At 36.7% G+C, this 21,243-nt stretch overlaps 1 protein-coding gene across 4 annotated transcripts; it reads right to left on the bottom strand.

Moving 5' to 3' along the window:
• Positions 1-1,144: 1,144 nt before the first annotated feature.
• On the bottom strand, positions 1,145-11,304 carry SPIC (Spi-C transcription factor). Of its 4 annotated transcripts, XM_065743140.1 has the most exons (7): positions 11,240-11,304; positions 10,912-10,940; positions 8,751-8,777; positions 8,019-8,112; positions 6,117-6,229; positions 5,307-5,415; positions 1,145-2,315 (listed from the first exon to the last, which is right to left on the bottom strand). In XM_065743140.1, exons 3-7 carry the CDS (start codon positions 8,754-8,756, stop codon positions 1,888-1,890), a joined length of 750 nt encoding a protein of 249 aa, XP_065599212.1. In that variant the 5' UTR covers positions 8,757-8,777; positions 10,912-10,940; positions 11,240-11,304; the 3' UTR covers positions 1,145-1,887. The 4 variants fall into 4 exon arrangements, with proteins under 4 accessions (XP_065599212.1, XP_065599211.1, XP_065599210.1 ...); XM_065743139.1 differs by lacking the exon at positions 10,912-10,940 and having other exon boundaries at positions 11,240-11,277; XM_065743138.1 differs by lacking the exon at positions 11,240-11,304 and having other exon boundaries at positions 8,019-8,128; positions 10,912-10,928.
• Positions 11,305-21,243: the final 9,939 nt, after the last annotated feature.

Raw genomic sequence — 21,243 nt, forward strand, 5'->3', positions numbered from 1 at the left:
TATCTTCTTAAATGGTTACCAGTTTTATATGAAGCAAATGTTAAAGGCCATATGCTAATTTTGATTTAAAAGGTAATGGACTCCAAAAAAAGTATTTATTTCCTTAACAGGTAGATGAGGCTGAGAAAAGTGAATCTAATCATGTTGACAAAGTAAGCATTTTACTCAAAGTAGATTCTTATTGCAGTGTATGTTATCTGCTTTGTAAATAACACAGTCAGAGTGCAATGGGTGACAGATGTTTAGTAAATAGATATGCAGTTTCTTATCAAATTTATATACAAGATTATATTTTAAATATATTTAAGTAGGTGCTCGCACAGTGAGAGCATCCTGACTGAAAGATCACTGTTCTTTGTAAAAGTCCCACTACATTCAGTGCTACAGCAGAATCCAAACTCAGTTATATACAACTAGAGGCATCTTGTGTCTATTTTATAGGAAAGTTTATATATGGAAAACTATACTCCAAATACTAACAACACAGTTATGACCTGCTTATTTCAAGAGATGTTCAGTGACAAAAAACCTGGGTCCTAGTGTTGTTTAATATACCTCAGGTTTCTAAGGGTACATATCTTTCATCTTAACTGAAATATTAACATAAAAGCTTGAATGTTGCATTGTGTCTATTACACAAATTGATTTTCCTGTAAGTGTAAGCAGGAGTTAGAGCAAGTGGTAACTATTAAAATCAGTGAATTTTGTGAAACCTATCAAGGCAACATTTATACCTCTTAACAGAAACCAATTCTGTTTTTTTGTTTTGTTTTGTTTTGTTTTTTGTTCTACCTGAACCTGTAGTCACTTGGAGCAAAATGCAGAACACAAAGTTGAATGCAGTCAAATGTAAGTATTTTAACACAAGAGCCAAACCATATGATGATACAAGCTGACAAAGGAATAGAAGTATCAGACAGAATATACTTACTGGTATTGTCCTGGCATAAGACGATAGTACTCTCTTTTTTATCTAAATTTACTGTTCTTCTCCATGAAGAGAAGGTAAAATCACTGAGTCTCTCAGCAACAGTACCATGCAGAAAAATCGCTGGAGAAGCAATACTGTATTTCTATATATAAAGTTATAACTCCAAAGATGGTTATAAATAACAAAGCTGGGTTCGTCAGCTAAGTATAAAACTCATGAATGAAAGAGCAGCTTCTCATATTAGTGAAAGAGAACTGTAAATAACTTTATAAAAAGCATAATCCTTTACTAACTCTGACATGTTATGGTCTCTTTCCCAAAGAATCCCTTGCCAACCGTGAAATGCACACCTGGTGATCATAATACTATGTGTCAGGATCTGTGCTAAAATATGTTAATATAAGTGATTAGGGACTAACAACTTGATCAACAGGTGCACCTTCATGTGGACTCTATAGTTCAGCCAGGGATTCACTCAGAAATCATCTCTTAATCAAGAGCATTGATGAAAAAGCAGACAGTAGCTTAGCACAGTTGGCAAATCTCTTCCCTTTCTAACTCACATGCATCCAATTGAGAGCTATGGTTCAATAGCACCTGCATTCTGATTGGAAAGTTGGGGATATGCACAGAACTTTTAATGAAGTGAGTGAGCATTATCAGGATGGGATCTCTGATTCAGACTGCAGACAAAAGTCTTGATCCCTATCTTGAATATACTAGCTTGAGTTTGAAGTGCTTCCTTTGATTAATACCAGAGAGAATAGAATCTGCCCTACAGCTGCTGTTTTTCTTCGATATTCAATGACTCTTTATTGGTAACTTCAAAAGGAATGAAAGTAGGTTAAGATCATTTTTAAGCCCTCTTCATGTGCTTGCATGATATAATATAAGAAAAGCTATGTATAGAAAAGAGTTCCTGTGCTGGAAAGTATTACAAGCTGTTAATGTGATGTCTAGCTGTTAGTATGCTGTAATGCATAACCATTGTTATACATGTAACTGTTGTAATTGATCCAGTCATCTGCACATTGATATTCTTGATTAGGCTGAATGTACGGATGATAAACAGTTTCTTTTCCCAAGAAGTAGGATGGAGCAAGTCTTTGTAAAACAACAGCGCTGAACTGGTATGTCAGCTTCCTTCGAATTTTAATGATTTCACCTGTTCTTCCATAATTCCTCAGTGCTCTGGCCATTTTCTGATATGTCATGATCTTGCGGTTTCCCTTTCTTTCTCCCCACAACTCTGCAAGTTTCTCCTTGTTTTTGGAGACAAACTGGAAGACACCATTGGGCTTATCCACCCACTGGATGCAATTTGCCATGGCTGGATCGTACAGAGACTCATGGAGGTACTCAAACAGACGAAGTTTTTTCCTACCTATCAAGAAATAAAGGACAAAAGGTCAGACCAGAACTCATGCTTGTCTTAAAAGGTAAGCAGTTGTCCTATTCCTGGAAAGGATATGAAAAGAAAATTGTGAGTAAACCTAGTAAACTGTCAAAAATTACAAGATCGATATAAACTTCATTAAAAAATTTAAAGATTGATATATTCACTTAAAAGATCAATATATTAAAACGAAGACCAGCAACAGCAAGTGGGATGATAGCTCTGAAATAACATACAGATCTGCAGTGACAGAAAGGGATTTGGTCATTAGAATTTTGAGAGCAGGTTTTTAATGGATCATGACAAATATTTGGTGACTTCGATGTATGATAGGTGCCAGAAGCCACTTTTAGCAATCTTCAGACACTTTGCAGGAAATTATGTCTTCAGGCAGTGCTGGCAAGATGTTCTGGAGATCCAATCTGAATGCTTCATAATAAATGTTTTCTCTTCTTAATCAAAAATTAAAGATTTTGAGATGAACCAATTTTGACAGGTTTGTTTTGAGACTGTTTTGAGGAAGCAAGCTAGGCTCTGATATAAGGAGGAGTGAGCAAGAAAAGTAAGCTAGTTTTGCATTGTAAGCCTCACCTAGTTAATAAGGAGCTATACCTTCTTGCACACGGCATATTTCTAAAAGCATATAGAAATTTCAACTTGCCTTCCAATGCAGAATAAAGGAAGTAAAGTAAATTCTCCTTCCCAAAGGTTCAGCTCTCAAACTTAAGTTTACTAGGAAAGCTTATTTAGTTTCACTTAGGCCTTGTCTCCTTAGGTCCCTTAGATTTACTTAGGTCCTAGTTCCCTTCACAGAGCCAAGGGTGACCAAGAAGCTGCCATAAGGAGGAAGCAGTGAAGATTATGAGACAAAGAGGAACATTTTGCAGAAAGAAGAGTATATGCAGAAGAACGGCTTCCACTTCAACAGAAGTGGAAACAAGCAGCTGCACCTAAATTTCATAAAGTCTTGTCTTGCATGGCTATTTTAAACTGAAGGCTGGGGAAAAGTGGCAGTTGCTAAGGAACAGTGAGGTCGAGCCAAGACATCTGTCAGGGATGACAGTAACTCTGCTTCTGGTGATAAGGAAATAGGAGGGAAGTGGCCAGATTAGGAAGAAGATCCTGAAAACAGAGGTACTTTCCAAAAAAACTATAAAGTTTCAGGATCTAAATAAAAATTGGCCTGTAGCTGGAAGTACATTTTTTACTACAAATACATATAATATTACCAAAATGAGTAGCTTAAAAGCGGACAGATGAAGACTTCATGGCCACATCAAGCACTTCTGAATCATAGTGAGTGACATGCTTAGACCCCCTCCAACCTGAGTTATCCTATAATCCTATGAATCTGTGTTAGAATGAATGAAGTAAGGGGGACATCTAGATGTTTTTTCTCCTTGTCAGAGCCTCTAGCTACTGCAGACTGAGTCTGTGCAGGAAAACAATTATGTGACTGTGTATGTACCAGCATCTCAGAGTTCATGCTGTCTATCCTCTTATTTCAGCTGCCATTTCTGCCCAAGCTTTTATTTCTAGACACACACACACATACTTCTTTCTCCAACATTCTCCAACTTGGTTTGAGAGTGCATAAGGGCTCATATGTGAGACTGAAAATATGTTTGTATGCCTCATTTAGTATTGCCGAAGCCCTACACCATGCAGACACACCAATTTGAGCTAGGATTGTTATTGCATGGATCTTCACATTGCATGAGTGAGCACTGCCTATCCTCAAACTGTCTCACAGCCAACCCAAGCCAGCAGACTAATTTTATGTACAGGTTTTCATGTGGCTACTGGAGAGAAGTTGCTCCTCCAGAAGATGTTTCAGAGCATCTGAACCAAGTTTCTGTGCTGAATTGGCCTAAAGCAGCTTAATTGTCTCTGAATGTGTCTTCTGAATTACTCTCTTGATTGTCTCCACTCACCATGCTTTAGTTCATATCAAGGAATGGTCTTGAAGCGTGTGATCTAGACTTGTTTCAGATGAAAACAGATTAAAAATGCTTTCCAGAAGCATACTTAAGTCACTGTAAATTTCAGAGCCTGTGGCCACCCTAGAGATAGCCCTAATAACTGCTGTGAAACACATTAAACATGGAGTTTAGATCCGCAGTGCTGGTTGTTTCATCTACAGATCTATTCCTAAAGGGCCACACTACTCGCTACTGTACAGACAACTTCTCATCCACCAATAGGGGCTCAAGAGGACTAAAAGTGTATAGATACAGAGCAAATTAATTGATAATAGTGTAAAAGAAACATGATACAGGAAATACAGCTTAACAGAACATTGACAACTGAAAGTAACTTCAGCTAATGTAATAAAATTCTCAGGTGCAACACTGGGTAAAATTCAAAAGAGCAACATTTCCAGATTGACATGTTTGTGTTTGTGACACTGAATTTCAAGGATTAGGAATCCTGAACTTAAGAGATTATTCTTCCCATTGTCCCAAGGAACTTGTAATAGCTGAGCTATTAAGCAACAGAAACCATAGTACCCACCATCAGCGGGAAGGGATGATACTCAAAACTGACAGCATGTGGTTACAGTTATGAGAAGGGGATTTCAAAAAACCAAGAAAATTAGGAAGCTGCTCAAAAAGACTCCACAGTCAAAAGTAGGTATGATAGCTCAGGGTGGAAGCTGTGGAAATCTCATCGATTGATGAAAGATATTGCTGTACTTCATTGCATCAGACCTCAACTGAGATGATTTGAAGTGAAAATGCATCCCTGGTTCACTTTTCCATGTAATAAAAAAGAGGAGAGAATGAGAAATTAGGAGATTTATCTTAAAGTATAAGATTTAGCAGACAGGAACTGAACATCTGCAGTTGTGTTCTAGTCACAGTTAAATATTAACATATTGTTTCCTATCAAAAGTTAAAAGAAACCTAGAACATAGAAAGCAAGACTCATCAAGGGAATTTTAAATTCACACAATCAAGATATATTCTTTCTATATACCTTTCCCTGCTTTTGGCTGGACAGCAGCAGCATGCATCATTTGGCTTTCTGGAGTATTCTGCAATGTATGGTAGACAGAATCATCTGCATAAAAATCCGTGGCACTGTTCTTCAAGAATTAAGACAATGAAGAGTTAGCAACTTAAGAGTTAATTACCTGTAACCTTAAAAAGGCGACTTCTCATCCCCTGATCCACAGAAGATTTTTCACAGCCACAAAGGCATGCAGTGTACTCTATCAGTAAAAAGCTACACCAGAGTGTTCAATGGGAATGATGGCCCACTAGAGGAGAAGTTAAGAGTGAAATCAGAGTAATTGCCTCACTCTGCATCTTCAGCCATTCTGCTGGAAGCAGAAGAGGAATTGTGGTCATTTCTTTCAGAGTCAATAAAAGTCAAGGGCCACTTGGACTGTGTCTCGGAAGAGACTTTGTCCTTCCTATGTTACATTCTCACTATTCTGCTCATTATAAATGGGCTTTTGTGGATTTAATTTACCTTAAATGATCTTCCCTTCACCACCCATTTCCCACCACATCTGCAGGCCACATTTCCAGAATGAAGATGGGCTCCACAGGCTAAAAATTGTTGGTTGTTTGTTGTACTCTACTTTACAGAGTGAACCACAGAATAGCACCAACAGCTCTTAAAGAGAGACTATTAAATATAATTGCAGATATGTCCCAATTTGGTTTTACCTGAATTATTCCGGGCCAGACTTAGTTTGTGATATAGGTAGCACAATTATTTCTGTTAGAAATCACAGTCAGACAGTTTTCACTTTATATCCGTAATAATTAGCTCACTTACTATCACAGTTCTCCAGCTATATCCTGGGTCCTCTGTAGAGGGTACTGCAGAGTAGCTGGGACTTGCTCGGAGGTGGGGATGATGGTTGACCACAGTCAGGCAATTTTTATAACCTGAGAATTTGGAGCAAAAACTGAGTTAAAAAGAGAGAAGGAAGAAAAAAATAAAAAATAAAAAAATAATTAAAAAAACCAACTGCAGCAAACAACCTTACATGCCACTGAGCCTGTCAAAATGCAATTGTCCTATTCTTGCCATCCAAATAATAAACCCTCTGTAGCCAGAACATTTCATGCCAGTTACCCAACACAACCTGCATACATACAGGTACCTATATTGGTACTGCTAACCATGCCCATTGGCTGTTTTTGCTAACTTTCATGATTTAAAGCAATGTTTTTTAAGATAAAATGTCAGTTAATTTATAGTATTGTGAGATAGTTTGCTTAATAGAAAAAAGGATGGCCAAACTTGTCATCAAATGCAGGGAATGGAGTAATTGTAGCAGATTATTTTGCATGTTTTGAACAGGAAAAGGGAATGCCACATGATTCTTTAGCAAGTCATTAGTACAGTGCAAGTCAGAGTATAGAAACGTGAATCAAATGAAGGACAGAAACTGGTAAATATGATTCTGGTCATTACTGTCTCAGTTATCTAAAAGCATTACTACTTAAAATCAGTTATGGGAAAAAAAGAACTCAGAGCATCTGCAGTGCCTGAAAGAAAACTCAGAAGGTACCCAGGACTTCAAGATGTTTAAAAGAAGCAGAAAAGGACACTGGTCTAAGACACTGGAAGAATTTATGTGCTGTGGAAGGTCAGAACATTTGGAGAGTACAACTACTGCAAGTGGAGCAATATGAGCAACAGGAAATAAATGAACACTGAATTGCAAGTGTTCAAATGTCTCTCTCTTGGCCCTGATAACAGATACAGGCTAGAACATTGTGAGCATTTATACGTAGTGGGTACTTCAGTGTACAAATTACCACTGAAGTGGAGGCAAAAACGTATCAACCATGGCTGAAGATATGAGTTAATTGGACTTATTTACATTTCAATATATCACAGATAAATGTTTATACAAAATTTCTTGCATGAAATACATTCCTCACAGAAGACAGTAAATATGTTTTCTCCGAACTTAGAGGATTTGCATCAAAGCCTCTTTCCTTCCATTTCTATTCATGATATAAAAACACCAGTGATATATTTTAAATTTTATAGCATTTTAATTGCAAATATCTTGCCTGAACAGGAGCAATATGCAGCTTACCTATATTTTAAGTTTTGTAATTAATAAATCTTAATCTAGAAGCCAAGAAAATAGCTTATCTACTAAGTCTACATAGACTCTGCCTAAAAATATTTAAAATTTGTACCTTAATGTAAAAAAGCAATTATGGAAACAAAAGTCACATGTTGAATTCATCAGCTTCTTTTAGTCTTTGCACTGGAATTCATTCCTATATCAATTTATTTACAATGTAACATAAAGGCATTTTTCAATTGAAACATTAAAACTGGAATGTGCCTGTTGCACTCTGGTCTTACATGTTTTATTTAGCTCAAAACAGCTTGGTTAATACCAGATGGAGGGGGAAGAGGGGCTGTCCAGTAACTTCTCTGCGACGTGGCTTGGAAGATGCAAACCACTCTAGCCAGTGTCAGGTACAAAAACCCTCCAACCCCTCTTCCCAATTTTCATCATAAAATGGCTTGGGTTGGAAGGGTCCTCAATGATCTTTCAGTTCCAAACTCCCTGCCACAGCCATCGTACTCCTCAGTTGTCCATTAATCCACCTCTTGGAAATTACTCTCCCAGAACCATCTTTTAAGGTACACTTTTCCGTAAGAATATAAAGCTGGAAGTAAAATAAAGCAACATCCCCCATTTACCTTGTGAGTACTGCATTTCTTTGTCAGAGTGCTGCTGAAGTACTTCTAGTGCATCTTCAAAAGCCTGGCCCAGTATGTCTTGATCAGGAAAACTCTGTAAGAACATATTTCTGTCAAAAGTCAGAAAAGATCAGGCGTGCTTCAATATCATCAGTAGGAAAATCTCAAATAAATACAGCGATTACATAGAATATACAGGTATCATACCATCCTCCTGGAATACGTATTTTGCAGAAAATTAAGCATTACCAGAATCTTTACTATTATGAGAAAGTTCTCACTCCTATGAGAAGTCTCTTTGAGGTCAGTGGGAAAACTCTCACGGGTAACATTACTCACTCGGGCAAATGTTTCAAGGTTCATTTCCTTCATTTGCAGCAGAAGTTTACTTAAAGGGTGTTACCGTTATTACAGCATTTTATAGCATTTAGTGCAGAGGTATATATCACTTGCTTAACATGATTTATGAAGCCAATATTATCATTCAATATCATCAACATGACAAAAAGTATTACTTGCAAATCAGGAATTGCTTATGTGGAGAAAATGTTATATTATGCCAATATAGGAAACAAAGCATGGATTTTCAGTAAATTTTATTGTCATTTTGGAACACCATGTATTTCAACTAAAGGTAAAAAACATCCTCCCAAAATCTGCGTTGGCCTAAGAGTTTTCTGTAGTGTATTTGAAGCTTTCAGTACTGAAATAATAAAGGCGTTGTAAACTTACCATCATTTAGATATCAAAGCTTGAATCCTGTTAAAAAAAAAAAAAGTTGCATATTTCAAAATAAACAATATCAGCATAAATAAAATTAACTAAATGAAATGCATGGTACTTCTAGTGATTAAATAAAAATAATACTACTGATAGATTAGAATTAGAAAGTGGTATTTTATTTTAATGCAACTAAATGCGTGTAACATTTTTTGTTTTACAATTCATACTATCTTTCATTACAGATGTAGTATAGCATTTACATTGCCATCAGTATCATCTTAAACATATTCTTAAAGACCATACGATGTGAAGAGCGGTCACGAGTGGTGTTCCCCAGGGGTCTGTCCTCTTCAATCTCTTTATGGATGACCTGGACAAGGGCATTGAGCACACCCTCAGTAAGCTTTCAGATGACACCAAGTTGGCTGGAAGAGTTGATCTGCCTGGGGGTAGTGAGGCCCGACAGAGGGATCTGGACTGGGTGGATTGCTGGGCTGAATCCAATGAGATGAAGTTCAATAAGACCAAGTGCCAGGTCCTGCATTTTGGCCATAACAACCCCAGGCAATGCTACAGGCTTGGACTGAGCGGTTGGTATACCGTGTAGAGGAAACAGACCTGGGGGTATTGGTCAATGCTCATCTGAACATGAGCCAGCAGCGTGCCCAGGTAGCCAAGAAGGCCAATGGCATCCTGGCCTGTATCATAAATAGTTGCCAGCAGGAACAGAGAGGTAATTTTCCCCCTGTACTCGGCACTGGTGAGACCACACCTTGAGTACTGTGTTCAGTTTTGGGCCCATCACTGCAAGAAAGACACTGAGGCCATGGAGTACGTCCAGAGAAGGGCAGTGAAGCTAGTGAGGGTTCTGGGGAACAGGCCTTAAGAGGAACAGGCCTTAAGAGGGAGCCGAGATTGTTCAGTCAGCAAGAGGCTCAAGGGAGACCTTATTGCTCTCTATAACTACATGAAGGGAGGTAGTAGTAAGCTGGGGGGCAGCCTCTCCTCTCTTGTAACTAGTGATAGGACAAGAGGGAATGGTTTGAAGTGCTGCCAGGGGAAATTCAGACTGGATATTAGGAAATGCTTCTCCTCAGAAAGAGTGATCAGGCGCTGGAATGGGCTGCCCAGGGAGGTGGTGGAGTCACCAAATTTGGAGGTATTCAAGGAACATTTAGACGTGCTGAAGAACAAGATTTAGAGAGAACTATTGGTGATAGGTGGATAGTTGGACTCGATGATCTTGTAGGTCTTTTCCAGCCTTGGTGTTTCTATTATTCTAGGAAAATTAATTACTGTTGATATTTAGTCTTAGCTCAACTACAGCTTTCTCAAAGAAAATACTGACTAGAATTAAATGGAAACATTTAAGTCCTTTTGTTCTTCAGATATAGTAGAAAGAAGCTTGGATTTTTCCATTATGTAGATTAGTATCTGACTTTATGTGAATATACAAAAACTACCAGGGTAAGTTCGAGTTCCAAACCATATTTCACTGTTTAATAAACAGTGAAAAGATACAACTTTTCAGATATCTTAATATAGAGTATTCTTTTATATACAACATTACTCAGAAATAATTTCTTATTACCTCTTCTTGACATTGTCTACATTTGTTACAGATTATAATAACTGAATTTTTTTATAACTTGCTTCTTTTTTTTTTGTTCTCATTTACACTTATATGTCAAAATGGCAAAAATTAACAATAAAAAGTTTTTTTTATTATTTTTATTTTGCTCCTTAAAGCTTTGATTATAATCTATTGAAAAAACTGGCCATTTTGGTAGTGATTTCTGCAGACAACAAAATTGGTCTGTGTGTGTTGTTTTAAAATGTAAAGGAGAGAAATGATGCTTAAATATAAGTGAGAAATATTTTCAGCCAAGACTCATGATGGATGTTCTAACCTGCTAATTATGCCTCGGACAGAATATACATACATTAAAGTACACCATAAAATACTATCAACATGCATAAAAGCTTTCTAAAGTCTTGATGATTATACATGTCAGAAAGATCTCAGCATGTGAAGTGAAATCCTTGTGATTTAGTTAATTGACCGTGCCAGAGCCAATGGTATTTCTCTTTTTGATTTCAGCCCAGCAATTATTTCAACAAACTAATTTCAATATAGAGCCAGAACAGACAAAATTAATTCTTTACTTACAATGGTTGCCAGATTCTTGGAATATAGAGCTGTAGAAGCTAAAGACATGAATCTCATGGGTAAAGATCCTAGTTATCATAATTTTAATTAACTCACTTTCCTTAAAATGCATTTGTCTAACTCAAACTTCAAAATGACAAATGGTAAACTTGACAGATCATCTGCAACTGATGCTTTTCAAAACCTGAAAGGGTACTGAAGAATACCACTGTCAGCAACATACTGCTGAATGGTCATACCAACTACAGAACTGATTTCATTAAAAAATAAATAAAAAGGAAGAAAAAGTTACATAATAAATAAATTAAAAAAAAATCTGAACACTTACCTAGAATTTCAGTTCTAAACACAACACAAGAATCTCTCCGTTTTCATAAATAAATGAAAGACTGAAAGACTGAGTTCCCATAGCAATGGGCTGGCAAAGGGGCTGCATTAAATAGCTGATTTTGGGGAAGTGTTTTGGGAAGGGAATTTTTTTAAATAGTAAAGGTGTAGTACAGTACTAGCATGGCCTTAATTAAGCAGAAAAGAAGGGTGATTTAAACAAATAAAATAAAACTAAATGTTGTAACTACTTAAAAAAAACCATGAAGATTCCAAGCAGTTCTTCTAACATGAAGATTCTTCTAAGCAGGAAGAGATTCCACTGGGCTGTGAGACATCCTAACACATCTATCATTGGTAAGTTACATCTAGAGCAAAATCCTACATCCTTAATTTGCCCCAAACAGACCACAGTGGATCTTCAGATTATAGATGAACCTCATGTTTAACTCAGTATAAGAAGCAGACCAAACCATATCCCACATATGAGTTTTGGGGAATTTCAAAGGTATGCTCCACAGCTCAGCCTGGGCCCAGATCCACGGCATTTAGTAAAGCATTTAGTAAAGACCCACCAAGCTGTAGTTGCTGATTTGACACACCTTTCCTGAGCAGCTCAACTCATGATATTTTGTCCTCTGGGATGAGGACTTCTTACTACTGACATAATCTATCCTGTGCATCTATCTAACCTATCTACATCTGTGCTCTGCACAAAGTCTTTCAGAGGCACATTTTACATAACGTTGCTAACGTAAACCATGACATTTCTGTAAAATAATAATTACCTTTTACAATATTTATCTGCATTCCCTCAGTCAAGAACTGTCTTAACGTAGCGTGCACCAGACTATGAATGTTGAGTGGAAGTAATTTGAAGCCAATGTTAGTATCAACCATCATTTGCTTGTTTCAGACGCAAGTTGCCTTTTCAAAATTTACACCACAAACTTTCAAAATTTATTTTTTAGTGGAATTATTAGTACACATATGTGTTTTTTTTTGAACTACAAGTTCCACTTCATAGTACTTTCCTGGTGTGACTTGGTTTTATGAAGAAAAATGATCCATCAACGGCACTCTCAATGACTCAGCACTGGAGTTCAGGGCAAAATTCGATTACACGATTAATTTCCTCTCCATAAATTGTTAGGTTTATTCTGTAATGTGGAGAAACATCTTTGTCTGGTTCTTTTCTGCAGTACAACTGTATCAGATTTCAAATTATGAATGAGCTTCAGGATCCTTTCTGAGTATCATCTTGATATGTGAGGTATTACTAGGCAATCTGACCTACCTACCCCTACATCACTGCCTGAAGCGGAGCAATTCACATTCCTTTTGACCTCACAGCTACTGGCTGGGGCCAGTGCAGCCATGATCAAAGTTGAGAAATTAAAGCCATTGTGTTGCTCAACCAATGCATTTCATTTAAGTAAGGAGCTACAGTGTAAGGAAGGTCATCAAAAGGTTTATTTTCAGAAGAAATGGGAAAATGCCATACATAGAATAGCCATATCACATGTAAACATGAGTAATCGCTGTCTCACAGGGTAATTCAAAGCCCCATCTGTATGGTCAAGATAGGCAATGTGATGGCCTCTACCAAGAATTGCTGTCACAGAAGAAAGCCCATTTTTATTTTTGTATTGGATGGAAAGATAGATTCCAGATAAAAGCCTAAAAAAGAGAACTTACGATTGAAACATTGTCTCATACAATTGATGCACCTGATAGCAAAATTTGAATGTCAGAAATGCATCATCAAGATTTCTCCTTCATCCATGCTTTAAAAATAAACTTCCAACAACAGAGTGATTGTTTAAGTTTCAGAACATTCTGTCATTTTTCCTTGCAACTGAAAGTCAGCTCATAATATTGGTACAGAAGAAGCATTTTCAACTTTCTGATTAAAAAGCAGAACTAAATAGTGCATTACAGCACTTGTTGGTGGGCTCTAGAAAGCATGAAGACTCTTGCATGAGGCATTGTTTAAATGTAGAATACTAAACAGTCCACTCCTTCCTAAAGTGGTTCCTAAAGTGCTAAAGAAGCACAGAACTTGAAACTGTAAGCTCTCTCACCAGATATTTACAGATTTCTCAGAATATTTTGAATGTCAGCTATTTGTAACTGCCCAAATAACACAGACAGACCACTTGCAATAGAATTCACTAAATAGAAGACCCTCTGTTTTTAGAAATGATTCTATAATGGGGAGTCATTTGACCCTTGTGTAATAGACAAATCTCCAATTCAGCAGTCTTCAGAAGTTAGTTGTTAAATGTGGCAGCCTCAGAGAGCTTCCATCCTTGCATACTTGTTATGGCCTTTGGCAGATCCCTTTGCAAATTCTCTTCTGGACATACAGCAATTTGAATGAGCAATGATCTTTGTCATGAATTCCCATGGTCGTAGGTTCACAGTAATAACAAAACCACAGATGCTGTCTCCCTGTTAGAGAGAACATGCCTGTGTTCTCATCCTTAACCTAACCATGTTGACCAGCAAATTTTCAAATCCTGACAGTATGCTTATTCTGGTCTGCTCCATCCAAGGTCTGAATGAAGCTGGAAAGTTTCTTGTAGCAAGGATACAGTCTTTTTTTTTTCACAGAGCAGAAACATGAATCAACAGACAGAGATATCTCTTCTTTTGCAGTGATAATCCAGGCACGAGTATTTCACAGTGAATTGGTCTGGAATATAATTTCTAATCAGTGGCCTCAGAAAGTGCTTGAAATTCCCATCCCTAAAATACAATGTAACTACTCCTTAAAAACATAACAAAGCTAACAAAATCCAACATCAAATACTAAACTATCAAAAAATAAAAATAAGCATGCTAACTACCAGCCTAAATAACACTGCTTATTGTGACTTAATCAGATAATTAGCATAGAATTACAGATGGAAAAAAACCTGAATGCTGACATAAAAATGGTAAACATGATTATGGCATTTTGTCACATAAGCAAATGAAATAATAAAACTGTCTGAAGACAACCTTTGCGTTGGGGGATTTTGGTCTATGAATTTTGACAAACAAAATGATCTATTCAAACACCAGAAGATGAGAATTATTATTTATTTTTTTTACAAATTGTGCTACCAATGGCAATGAAAATCAATGCAATGCAAAAAGTAAACTGTTTTATTGTTATTGGCAGATTTATAGAACGTGTTCCTTAGCTGGTAGAAATTGGTGCAGAGCCACCAAAGACAAAGGATCACTGATGGTTTGTATAAACAGAGATCCTGGCTCGTAACTGACGCTGGTCTAATTTTCAGGTCAGTACTGTAAAACTTGCTGTGCACTGATGCTTCACATTCTTCCATGACTTCCTGATTTGAACTGTTTCTTCAGCTACCTTATAAAACATTACATTTCGATAGACCGACATAGTATCATTTCCACATTTAAATCCTTTTTTAAAAAAAATTTCATTCAATCATTCTTTCTAATTATGTCTTATGTTTGTAGTATTTTCTTGAGAAAGAAGATAAAGAAAATTGAATTTCAAACCTAAAATGAGAATTATCTCAATCAGACTAATTTTCTTATCTTTGAATATGAAACCTTTGCCTATTACATTGAGACAGAATCATGTTTTAAATTTTATATTGATCTAAAATAATTTGCTTTGATTTTTTTTTTAAATACTGCTTTAATCCTTTCAGAGTTAATACTTTTCTGGACTTCATAGAGCTAAGGTAAAAAATTATTTCTGTTTCTTAAGAAGATATTCTCAACTTTTAGACTATCTCAGAATTACGTATGATTTTCTTAATGTAAAGAAAAGAAACTGAACCACTCGTGTTTAAATCTTAATTCTGATTTGCGAACTTGTTATTCAATCTTAAAGGACAAATTTACTTGGTAAATTATATGTGTGTAAAATAAAAATGTTTAGTTTAGATTGATTGAATAATTAGAGTAAAAAAAGCCAGGCATTTGGATAAATCATGGCAGAGGTTGGGTCTAAAAATTTAATTACCTCTCTTGGGGGACTAAAAAGAGAAGTTTATCACGGAGGCTGCATGAGTGGACAGATCAGCTCTTCTGTGGAAAACCCACGTCTAAACCCTCCACTTTACAACTAGACCTGAGTTATTGGTCCAGTTGTCCGTGTCAGCAAGCCTTCTCAGGAAGTTTCTTCTTGGGCTTCGCATAACCTAAGGAAGTGAGTTTCTGCTGGGAAGTCCCGTGAAGACAGAAGACCAGAAACCACAACAGAAGCACAAGGAACTAATAACAAACACATTGGGGAAAAAAATAGTTAAAAGAAGATTTTGAAGTGATATATGAAGCAATGACTTTGACTAATCTACAGTTATGAGTATTACTGGAACAGACAGAAAACCTACAAGCCAATAATCCTGCCAGGGAAAACCATCAGAGAAAGGCGAGAGTGAAAATATAAGAGAATTTTTCAAAAATACCTATGGATAATAGAAAAACTGTCATCAAGAGATGAACTTCATAAAGGGTAAAAATGGAAAAGCATACAGGAAGAATAACATAGTCTTTTAATAACCTTAACTGTAATAATTTTAAATGGTGAAGCTTGGAAAACCAAACAAGAGCTTAGCAACCTTTTTTATCTATTTGTGAAAGAAACATGCCTGCGGATTCAAGGGGTCATTAGATCATTTGGGATTAATTTAATACCCTATTTTAACTCCATTCTCCCCAAATCATTAAGCTGAGATTTTCTGGGCAACAGAGACTTTGGGACTCCAGAGAATGGAAGAATGTAATTGTGTCTATTTTTGAAAACCTGAAAAAAAAAAGAATTTATTAACTGCTGCAGCATCATCCATATTGTAACTTAGAAATTCAATCGTAAAGCTATGGACAGATCAATAAATGTAGATGTTACAAGTCAGGAACCAAAATGCACATGTTTTAGGTGCCATGTCTCCAGAATGCAGAACACAGGTAACTCTCCCTAGGCTCTCTCTGAAGCTTTTAGAGACAGTTTTGTACCTCTAATCAGAATCAAAAGGCACCACACATGAAATAAAAGCACTTTATCTAGCTAGTAAGAAACACTAGAGAAAACGTTTGAAATCCCAGCCCCTTCCTTCCTTCTAAAAGCCTTCTGGGGGATACAGCAGTGGTATGCTAAATGACTGAAGGGATGCCATGGGCAGTGGTGATGTGAGTTCAGTTCCCCCCTCAGCCTCAGGAGTTCAATTTCACATTCTCCACCACTGAGAATATCCTAAGCAGTAGACCTACACAATAAATCCAGGCTACAGCACTTCTTTACCTTAAGCTGGGACAACTAAGTTTGAATCTTTGTAAGCCAGCAAAAGGACTGTTTCCAAAACTTTAACTTCTATAGTTGGAGTAAAATCCACTTATGACAATTAAATATAGAAACAGCACCAAATTCCTTAAACCACAATATGTCTCACATAGGGACCTTTAGAGCATTTCTGTGTTACATTTAGATATCTAATCATCTACAGACTTCGGAATGCAAGGAAAGAGGTGCTGATTAAATTAAATTCTGACAGAGTTAGGCAACTGCAAAACAGCACTTTTTAATTCAGCTGGGGTACAATACAAAATTACTTCACAATGGTAATGCTTCCAGGTAGAGATAATCTGAGTTGGTGATGATTTCAGAACAGGAAAAATTCTCAGAAGATATACATGCCTTCTAAGAAAATCCACAATAGTATGTAATAATATGGTTTCTGGCTGCAGTTCAAGAATTTTGAATTGATGGGACTCATTTTGTAGTTCAAAAATCAGAGTATGTAGGGAATGAAAATGTGTTAGGCAACTGCTAAAAGCAAGCCTTAGGAAGAGAGAAAAAGCTGCACTGGGACAGACCAAAAGTCCACCTGACTATCGTCCTGTCTCTGACTGTTGCTCTTACTGGATGCCTAAGGATGATCCTAAGGGGAAAACCAAGGGGACCTAATTTCTAGCAATCAGCTGCACGCAGTCCTCCTTGTGACTGATGTATTTGGTTAAATTCTTATTCTAACATTCACATGGAAATATCAGGATAATCACTGATAGCTGTCATGCATGCTTCAGAGCAGGTTAATGTTGATGGACCAGCATGAAAGTTTTCGATACCATAGTGACAGTGACCTCAAGACAGATTATTTATAATCAAAAATGGAGAATAATAAGAAGAATAATCTTAGAAAAGACATTTAGCAGACCTATATAGATACAAACAATATAAATTTAATGTAATCTTATTTAGTAAACAAGACACATACCGGGTTCAAGCATACAGACCTCTTAAATATCTCTTGAAATGACACATATGTAGTTACTCAACAAGAAAAAAAATCAACATATTTTACTAAGTAAACTCTAAATTATCTTTAAATCCTCTGGTAAATTACCAGCATTGAAAAAATGCACTTATAAAGAAAGCAGTAGAAGTAAATCATGAGACCAGTTTGTTTCCCAAGAGAAAAGAAATAAAGAGTGCCATATAATTTTCTTGTTCATTAGAAGACTGCCAGCTTATTTTTATTGTAAATGAAGGTCAGTACTGTCAAGGATGCTAGTATAAAGCCTATGAAGTGTATGTATTTCCTTTATAATTTCAAAATAGGAAGAAAGAGTATGGCGATATTATAACAGGAATGCATTTCACTTAAAATGGATGAAAACCTTTTTAAACACAAATCTGAGTTTTCTGTATTACTCAGTCTTTCCTAGAAAATTAATCAGAAGTCTTCATGTTGGCTTTACCTCCTGAAAACTTAGAAGGGAAATCGGTTTGGGCTTTCAACCAAAGGATGAAATGTTTCGTATTAATATTAAGGCATTCACAGTATGGAATCACATTTTGACATCTTTCTCATTCATATTAATACCACACTCTACGATGGGTCCCTCAAAGTTTTGGATCTGTGAAAGCGTGTAACTACGAAAGGCATAGCAGCTAAAGCCTCTGACAAAATGTCCATTTTCAGGTACAGATTAAATCCTGCCAGAGAGGTGAACAGCTGTTTCCTACACAGAGCTAAGAAGAAAAAAAAAAAAAAAAGAGTATTTGAAACTTGAAAAAAGATAATTTGAAAGGTAGGAATCATAGAATCACCAAGGTTGGAAAAGGCTTCCAAGATCATCTAGTCCAACTGTCCACCCACCCACCCACCACCATTATTTCCTCATTAAACCATGTCCCTCAGTATCACATCTAAATATTCACTGAATGCCTCCAGGGACGGTGACTTAACCATGTCCCTGGGCAGCCTGTTCAAGCACCTGGCCACTGTTTCAGAGAAGAAGTTGTTCCCAATATCCAGTCTGAACATCCCATGATGCAACTTGAGTCCATTCCCTCTGGCTTTATCACTAATAGAAAGCTGTATGGCTGGGAAGAAAATTGAAACAAATAGTTATAAGAAGTAACTTATTGATAGAGCTCAGCTGAAGACAGGAGTGGTCAGGCACTGGAATGGGCTGCCCAGTGAGGTGGTGGAGTCACCAACACTGGAAGTATTTAAAGAATGTTTAGACATTGTGTTGAGGGACATGATTTAGAGAGAACTATTGATATTAGGTGGACAGGTGGACTGGATGATCTTGTAAGTCTTTTCCAACCTTGGTGATTCTATGTCAAAGGCTCTGAATCAGAGTAGTTAAAATCCAAGAACTATTTAAAGCCATTATTAATATTATGATTGTCATATTTGAAAAAGGCCAGAACGTTCAGTCTTTACTGAAGGATTAGAATGAGGTCAGGTTTCAGCCTTAGTTCTAGATAAGAGAAATACATTTTAAGGAACTGCAGAGTGATAAAAAAAATTCTTTAAAAATAGAATTCCTCTTGCTCCTATGCTCTGAAGATGACTTAAAATAAAAGCCACTCCAACTGGGGTTTTAAGCTTTGATGATATAAACACTCATGTGGGCTTAAAGTGCTATCACTAGCAAACAAGTGCTTCCTATATTACCAAGGAAGTGTTGAAGAAGCACTTAGGCTTCTGGGGATTTTTTGAATCCGGTATTACAGAAATCCTGTACCTTAACGGTAGGGTGGGAGGCACACTGGTAACGTTGTTTCTCATCCTTGAATATTTCTCTGGATTGGAATTTTATGAAGCAATGATTTATGGTTTTCAATTTCAAATTAAACTGTATTTTTGCCATGGTTTCTTCTTGGCCACATTATTTTCCATTTCTTCTGGGTAAAAGAAATGGTAAAATCTGACAAATAACTTGTCTAAGAAGAGTTGATTTTGTTTTTGTTAGCTCATTTGTTTTTATTACATTCCATCATGAAAATGGTTAGAAATGTACAATATAAGGGAAGAGATCAGTTAAAATAAAATTTAGGAGCAGCTTGTTGCCCACATTGCCAATCTCTCTTCTCTCAACAGCCATAGAAGCCCACAGAATCAAATAAATATTTTTAAAACCTAATTTTCTTAAAAGAGTCGTACAATAAAAGGCTAAATATCTGTTTGTTTAATTATCACTGAATTCAACAAAGAAGCAAGAGTCTTGGCAGCCATACCACACCTCAGCCTCATGTAGATGCTGTAAATGTCTGCTATGAAATTCCTCCAACTCACACCTACAATATGATCTCAGCTAGTCCAGCTCACTCAGGACTTCTAGGATGCATTTGATAAAGGTGGCCCAAAAGAAACATCAAAAATCAGGAAGCATACTGAGAAATGGAATCATGGTTTTACAAGTAGGGCTTCCAGTTACTTTCTGTGAAATTGCTTTTAAGTTGCTGGCAGGCTAACTTCTTAATTCACTCATGTCCAAGAACCTAGAATAATGACAGGCTTAATTTAAAGGGGCTTCTTTTAAGATGGCTTCATCGATGTTCAGAGCTAAATACACAGTTCTAGAAAACATTCAGCTGTAGCCTTAAATTCATGCCTAATAGGAAGCACGTTTTAACTTAATACTAAGCATGTGCTTAATGTACTCGAACAAGTTGAGACCCTGATTACTGGGCAGTAAGAGATACCACTGCATAGTAATGCAATGCCTTGCATTTTATTAGCTTCCCAAAAAGACGCACATACATTGCAGGAATAAATGTAAATAAGATTCCAGAGAAGGAAGCTTGCAAAGTATATTTTTAACATGATACAGCACAGGGAAATGAGAAACATTGAGTGACACATCACTCTTCAAATCAAATAGCAATTTTGACCTATGTCTACCTTACTTTCATCATTTCAAGTCAGGTTCTTAACATTATCTCTGCAAAAATATACTCTGGAGTCGTGACAAAATTTTAGATTAAAAAAAAGTAGAGCTTACTCGGTTAAATTAAGCGCAGCAGAATGATTATGTATTTCATATGCAAGACCTGAGAGATCAAGTTTTACTCCATCCATGCTAGGGAGCTACAACAACATAGGTAACGACCTCTAATTCTTGCCTGTTTTCAATCTGACTTTCAATAAATGTTGAGAAAGACCCAAAAATGGAAATCATAATAAAAATAATTAGCTTAATGTTTAGCTTAAAATAATTGCATGCCACTGTGTGCTTCATGTTAAACACTTTCAACATGAAGACAAGCAGAACTGCTTTGTCCTTAACAACATCCTCTTGTTTTTTCTGTATCTGTCAGATACAGAAAATCTCACGTGTGTTTTATTCTGAGGACGTGTCTTTCTTCTCTTCCACAAAAACGTATCTGAATTTTGATAAAGCTGCAAGCCCCTGAAATTCTCCACTTCACCTATACTCAGTAAACATTTACATTTCAGCATGTGAAGCTAGAGGAGATATGCTTTGCTCCTTCCCAGCTTCTTCCTAGGCAGTGGGCTGTATGCACTTAAGGAAGACTTAAAGGGGAGAATCTGAGCTAATTTTTGTGGGCTTCACATCAAGAGTGTACAGCTTGGGATGAGAAGCCTTTGTCTGAGCAGGGCAAGAAGACCATAAGCTAAAGACAGGGGGAATGGAAGACTGGTCTATAAAAGACAAGAGAAGGAGGGTCAAGGTTAGGGAATAGAGGGGGAGTATGAATGCCCATTTCCAATT

This window comes from Cyrtonyx montezumae, unplaced genomic scaffold, assembly GCF_038088225.1.
Source record: "Cyrtonyx montezumae isolate F1298 unplaced genomic scaffold, pur_monq_1.0 scaffold_3, whole genome shotgun sequence".
Classification (NCBI taxonomy): domain Eukaryota; kingdom Metazoa; phylum Chordata; class Aves; order Galliformes; family Odontophoridae; genus Cyrtonyx; species Cyrtonyx montezumae.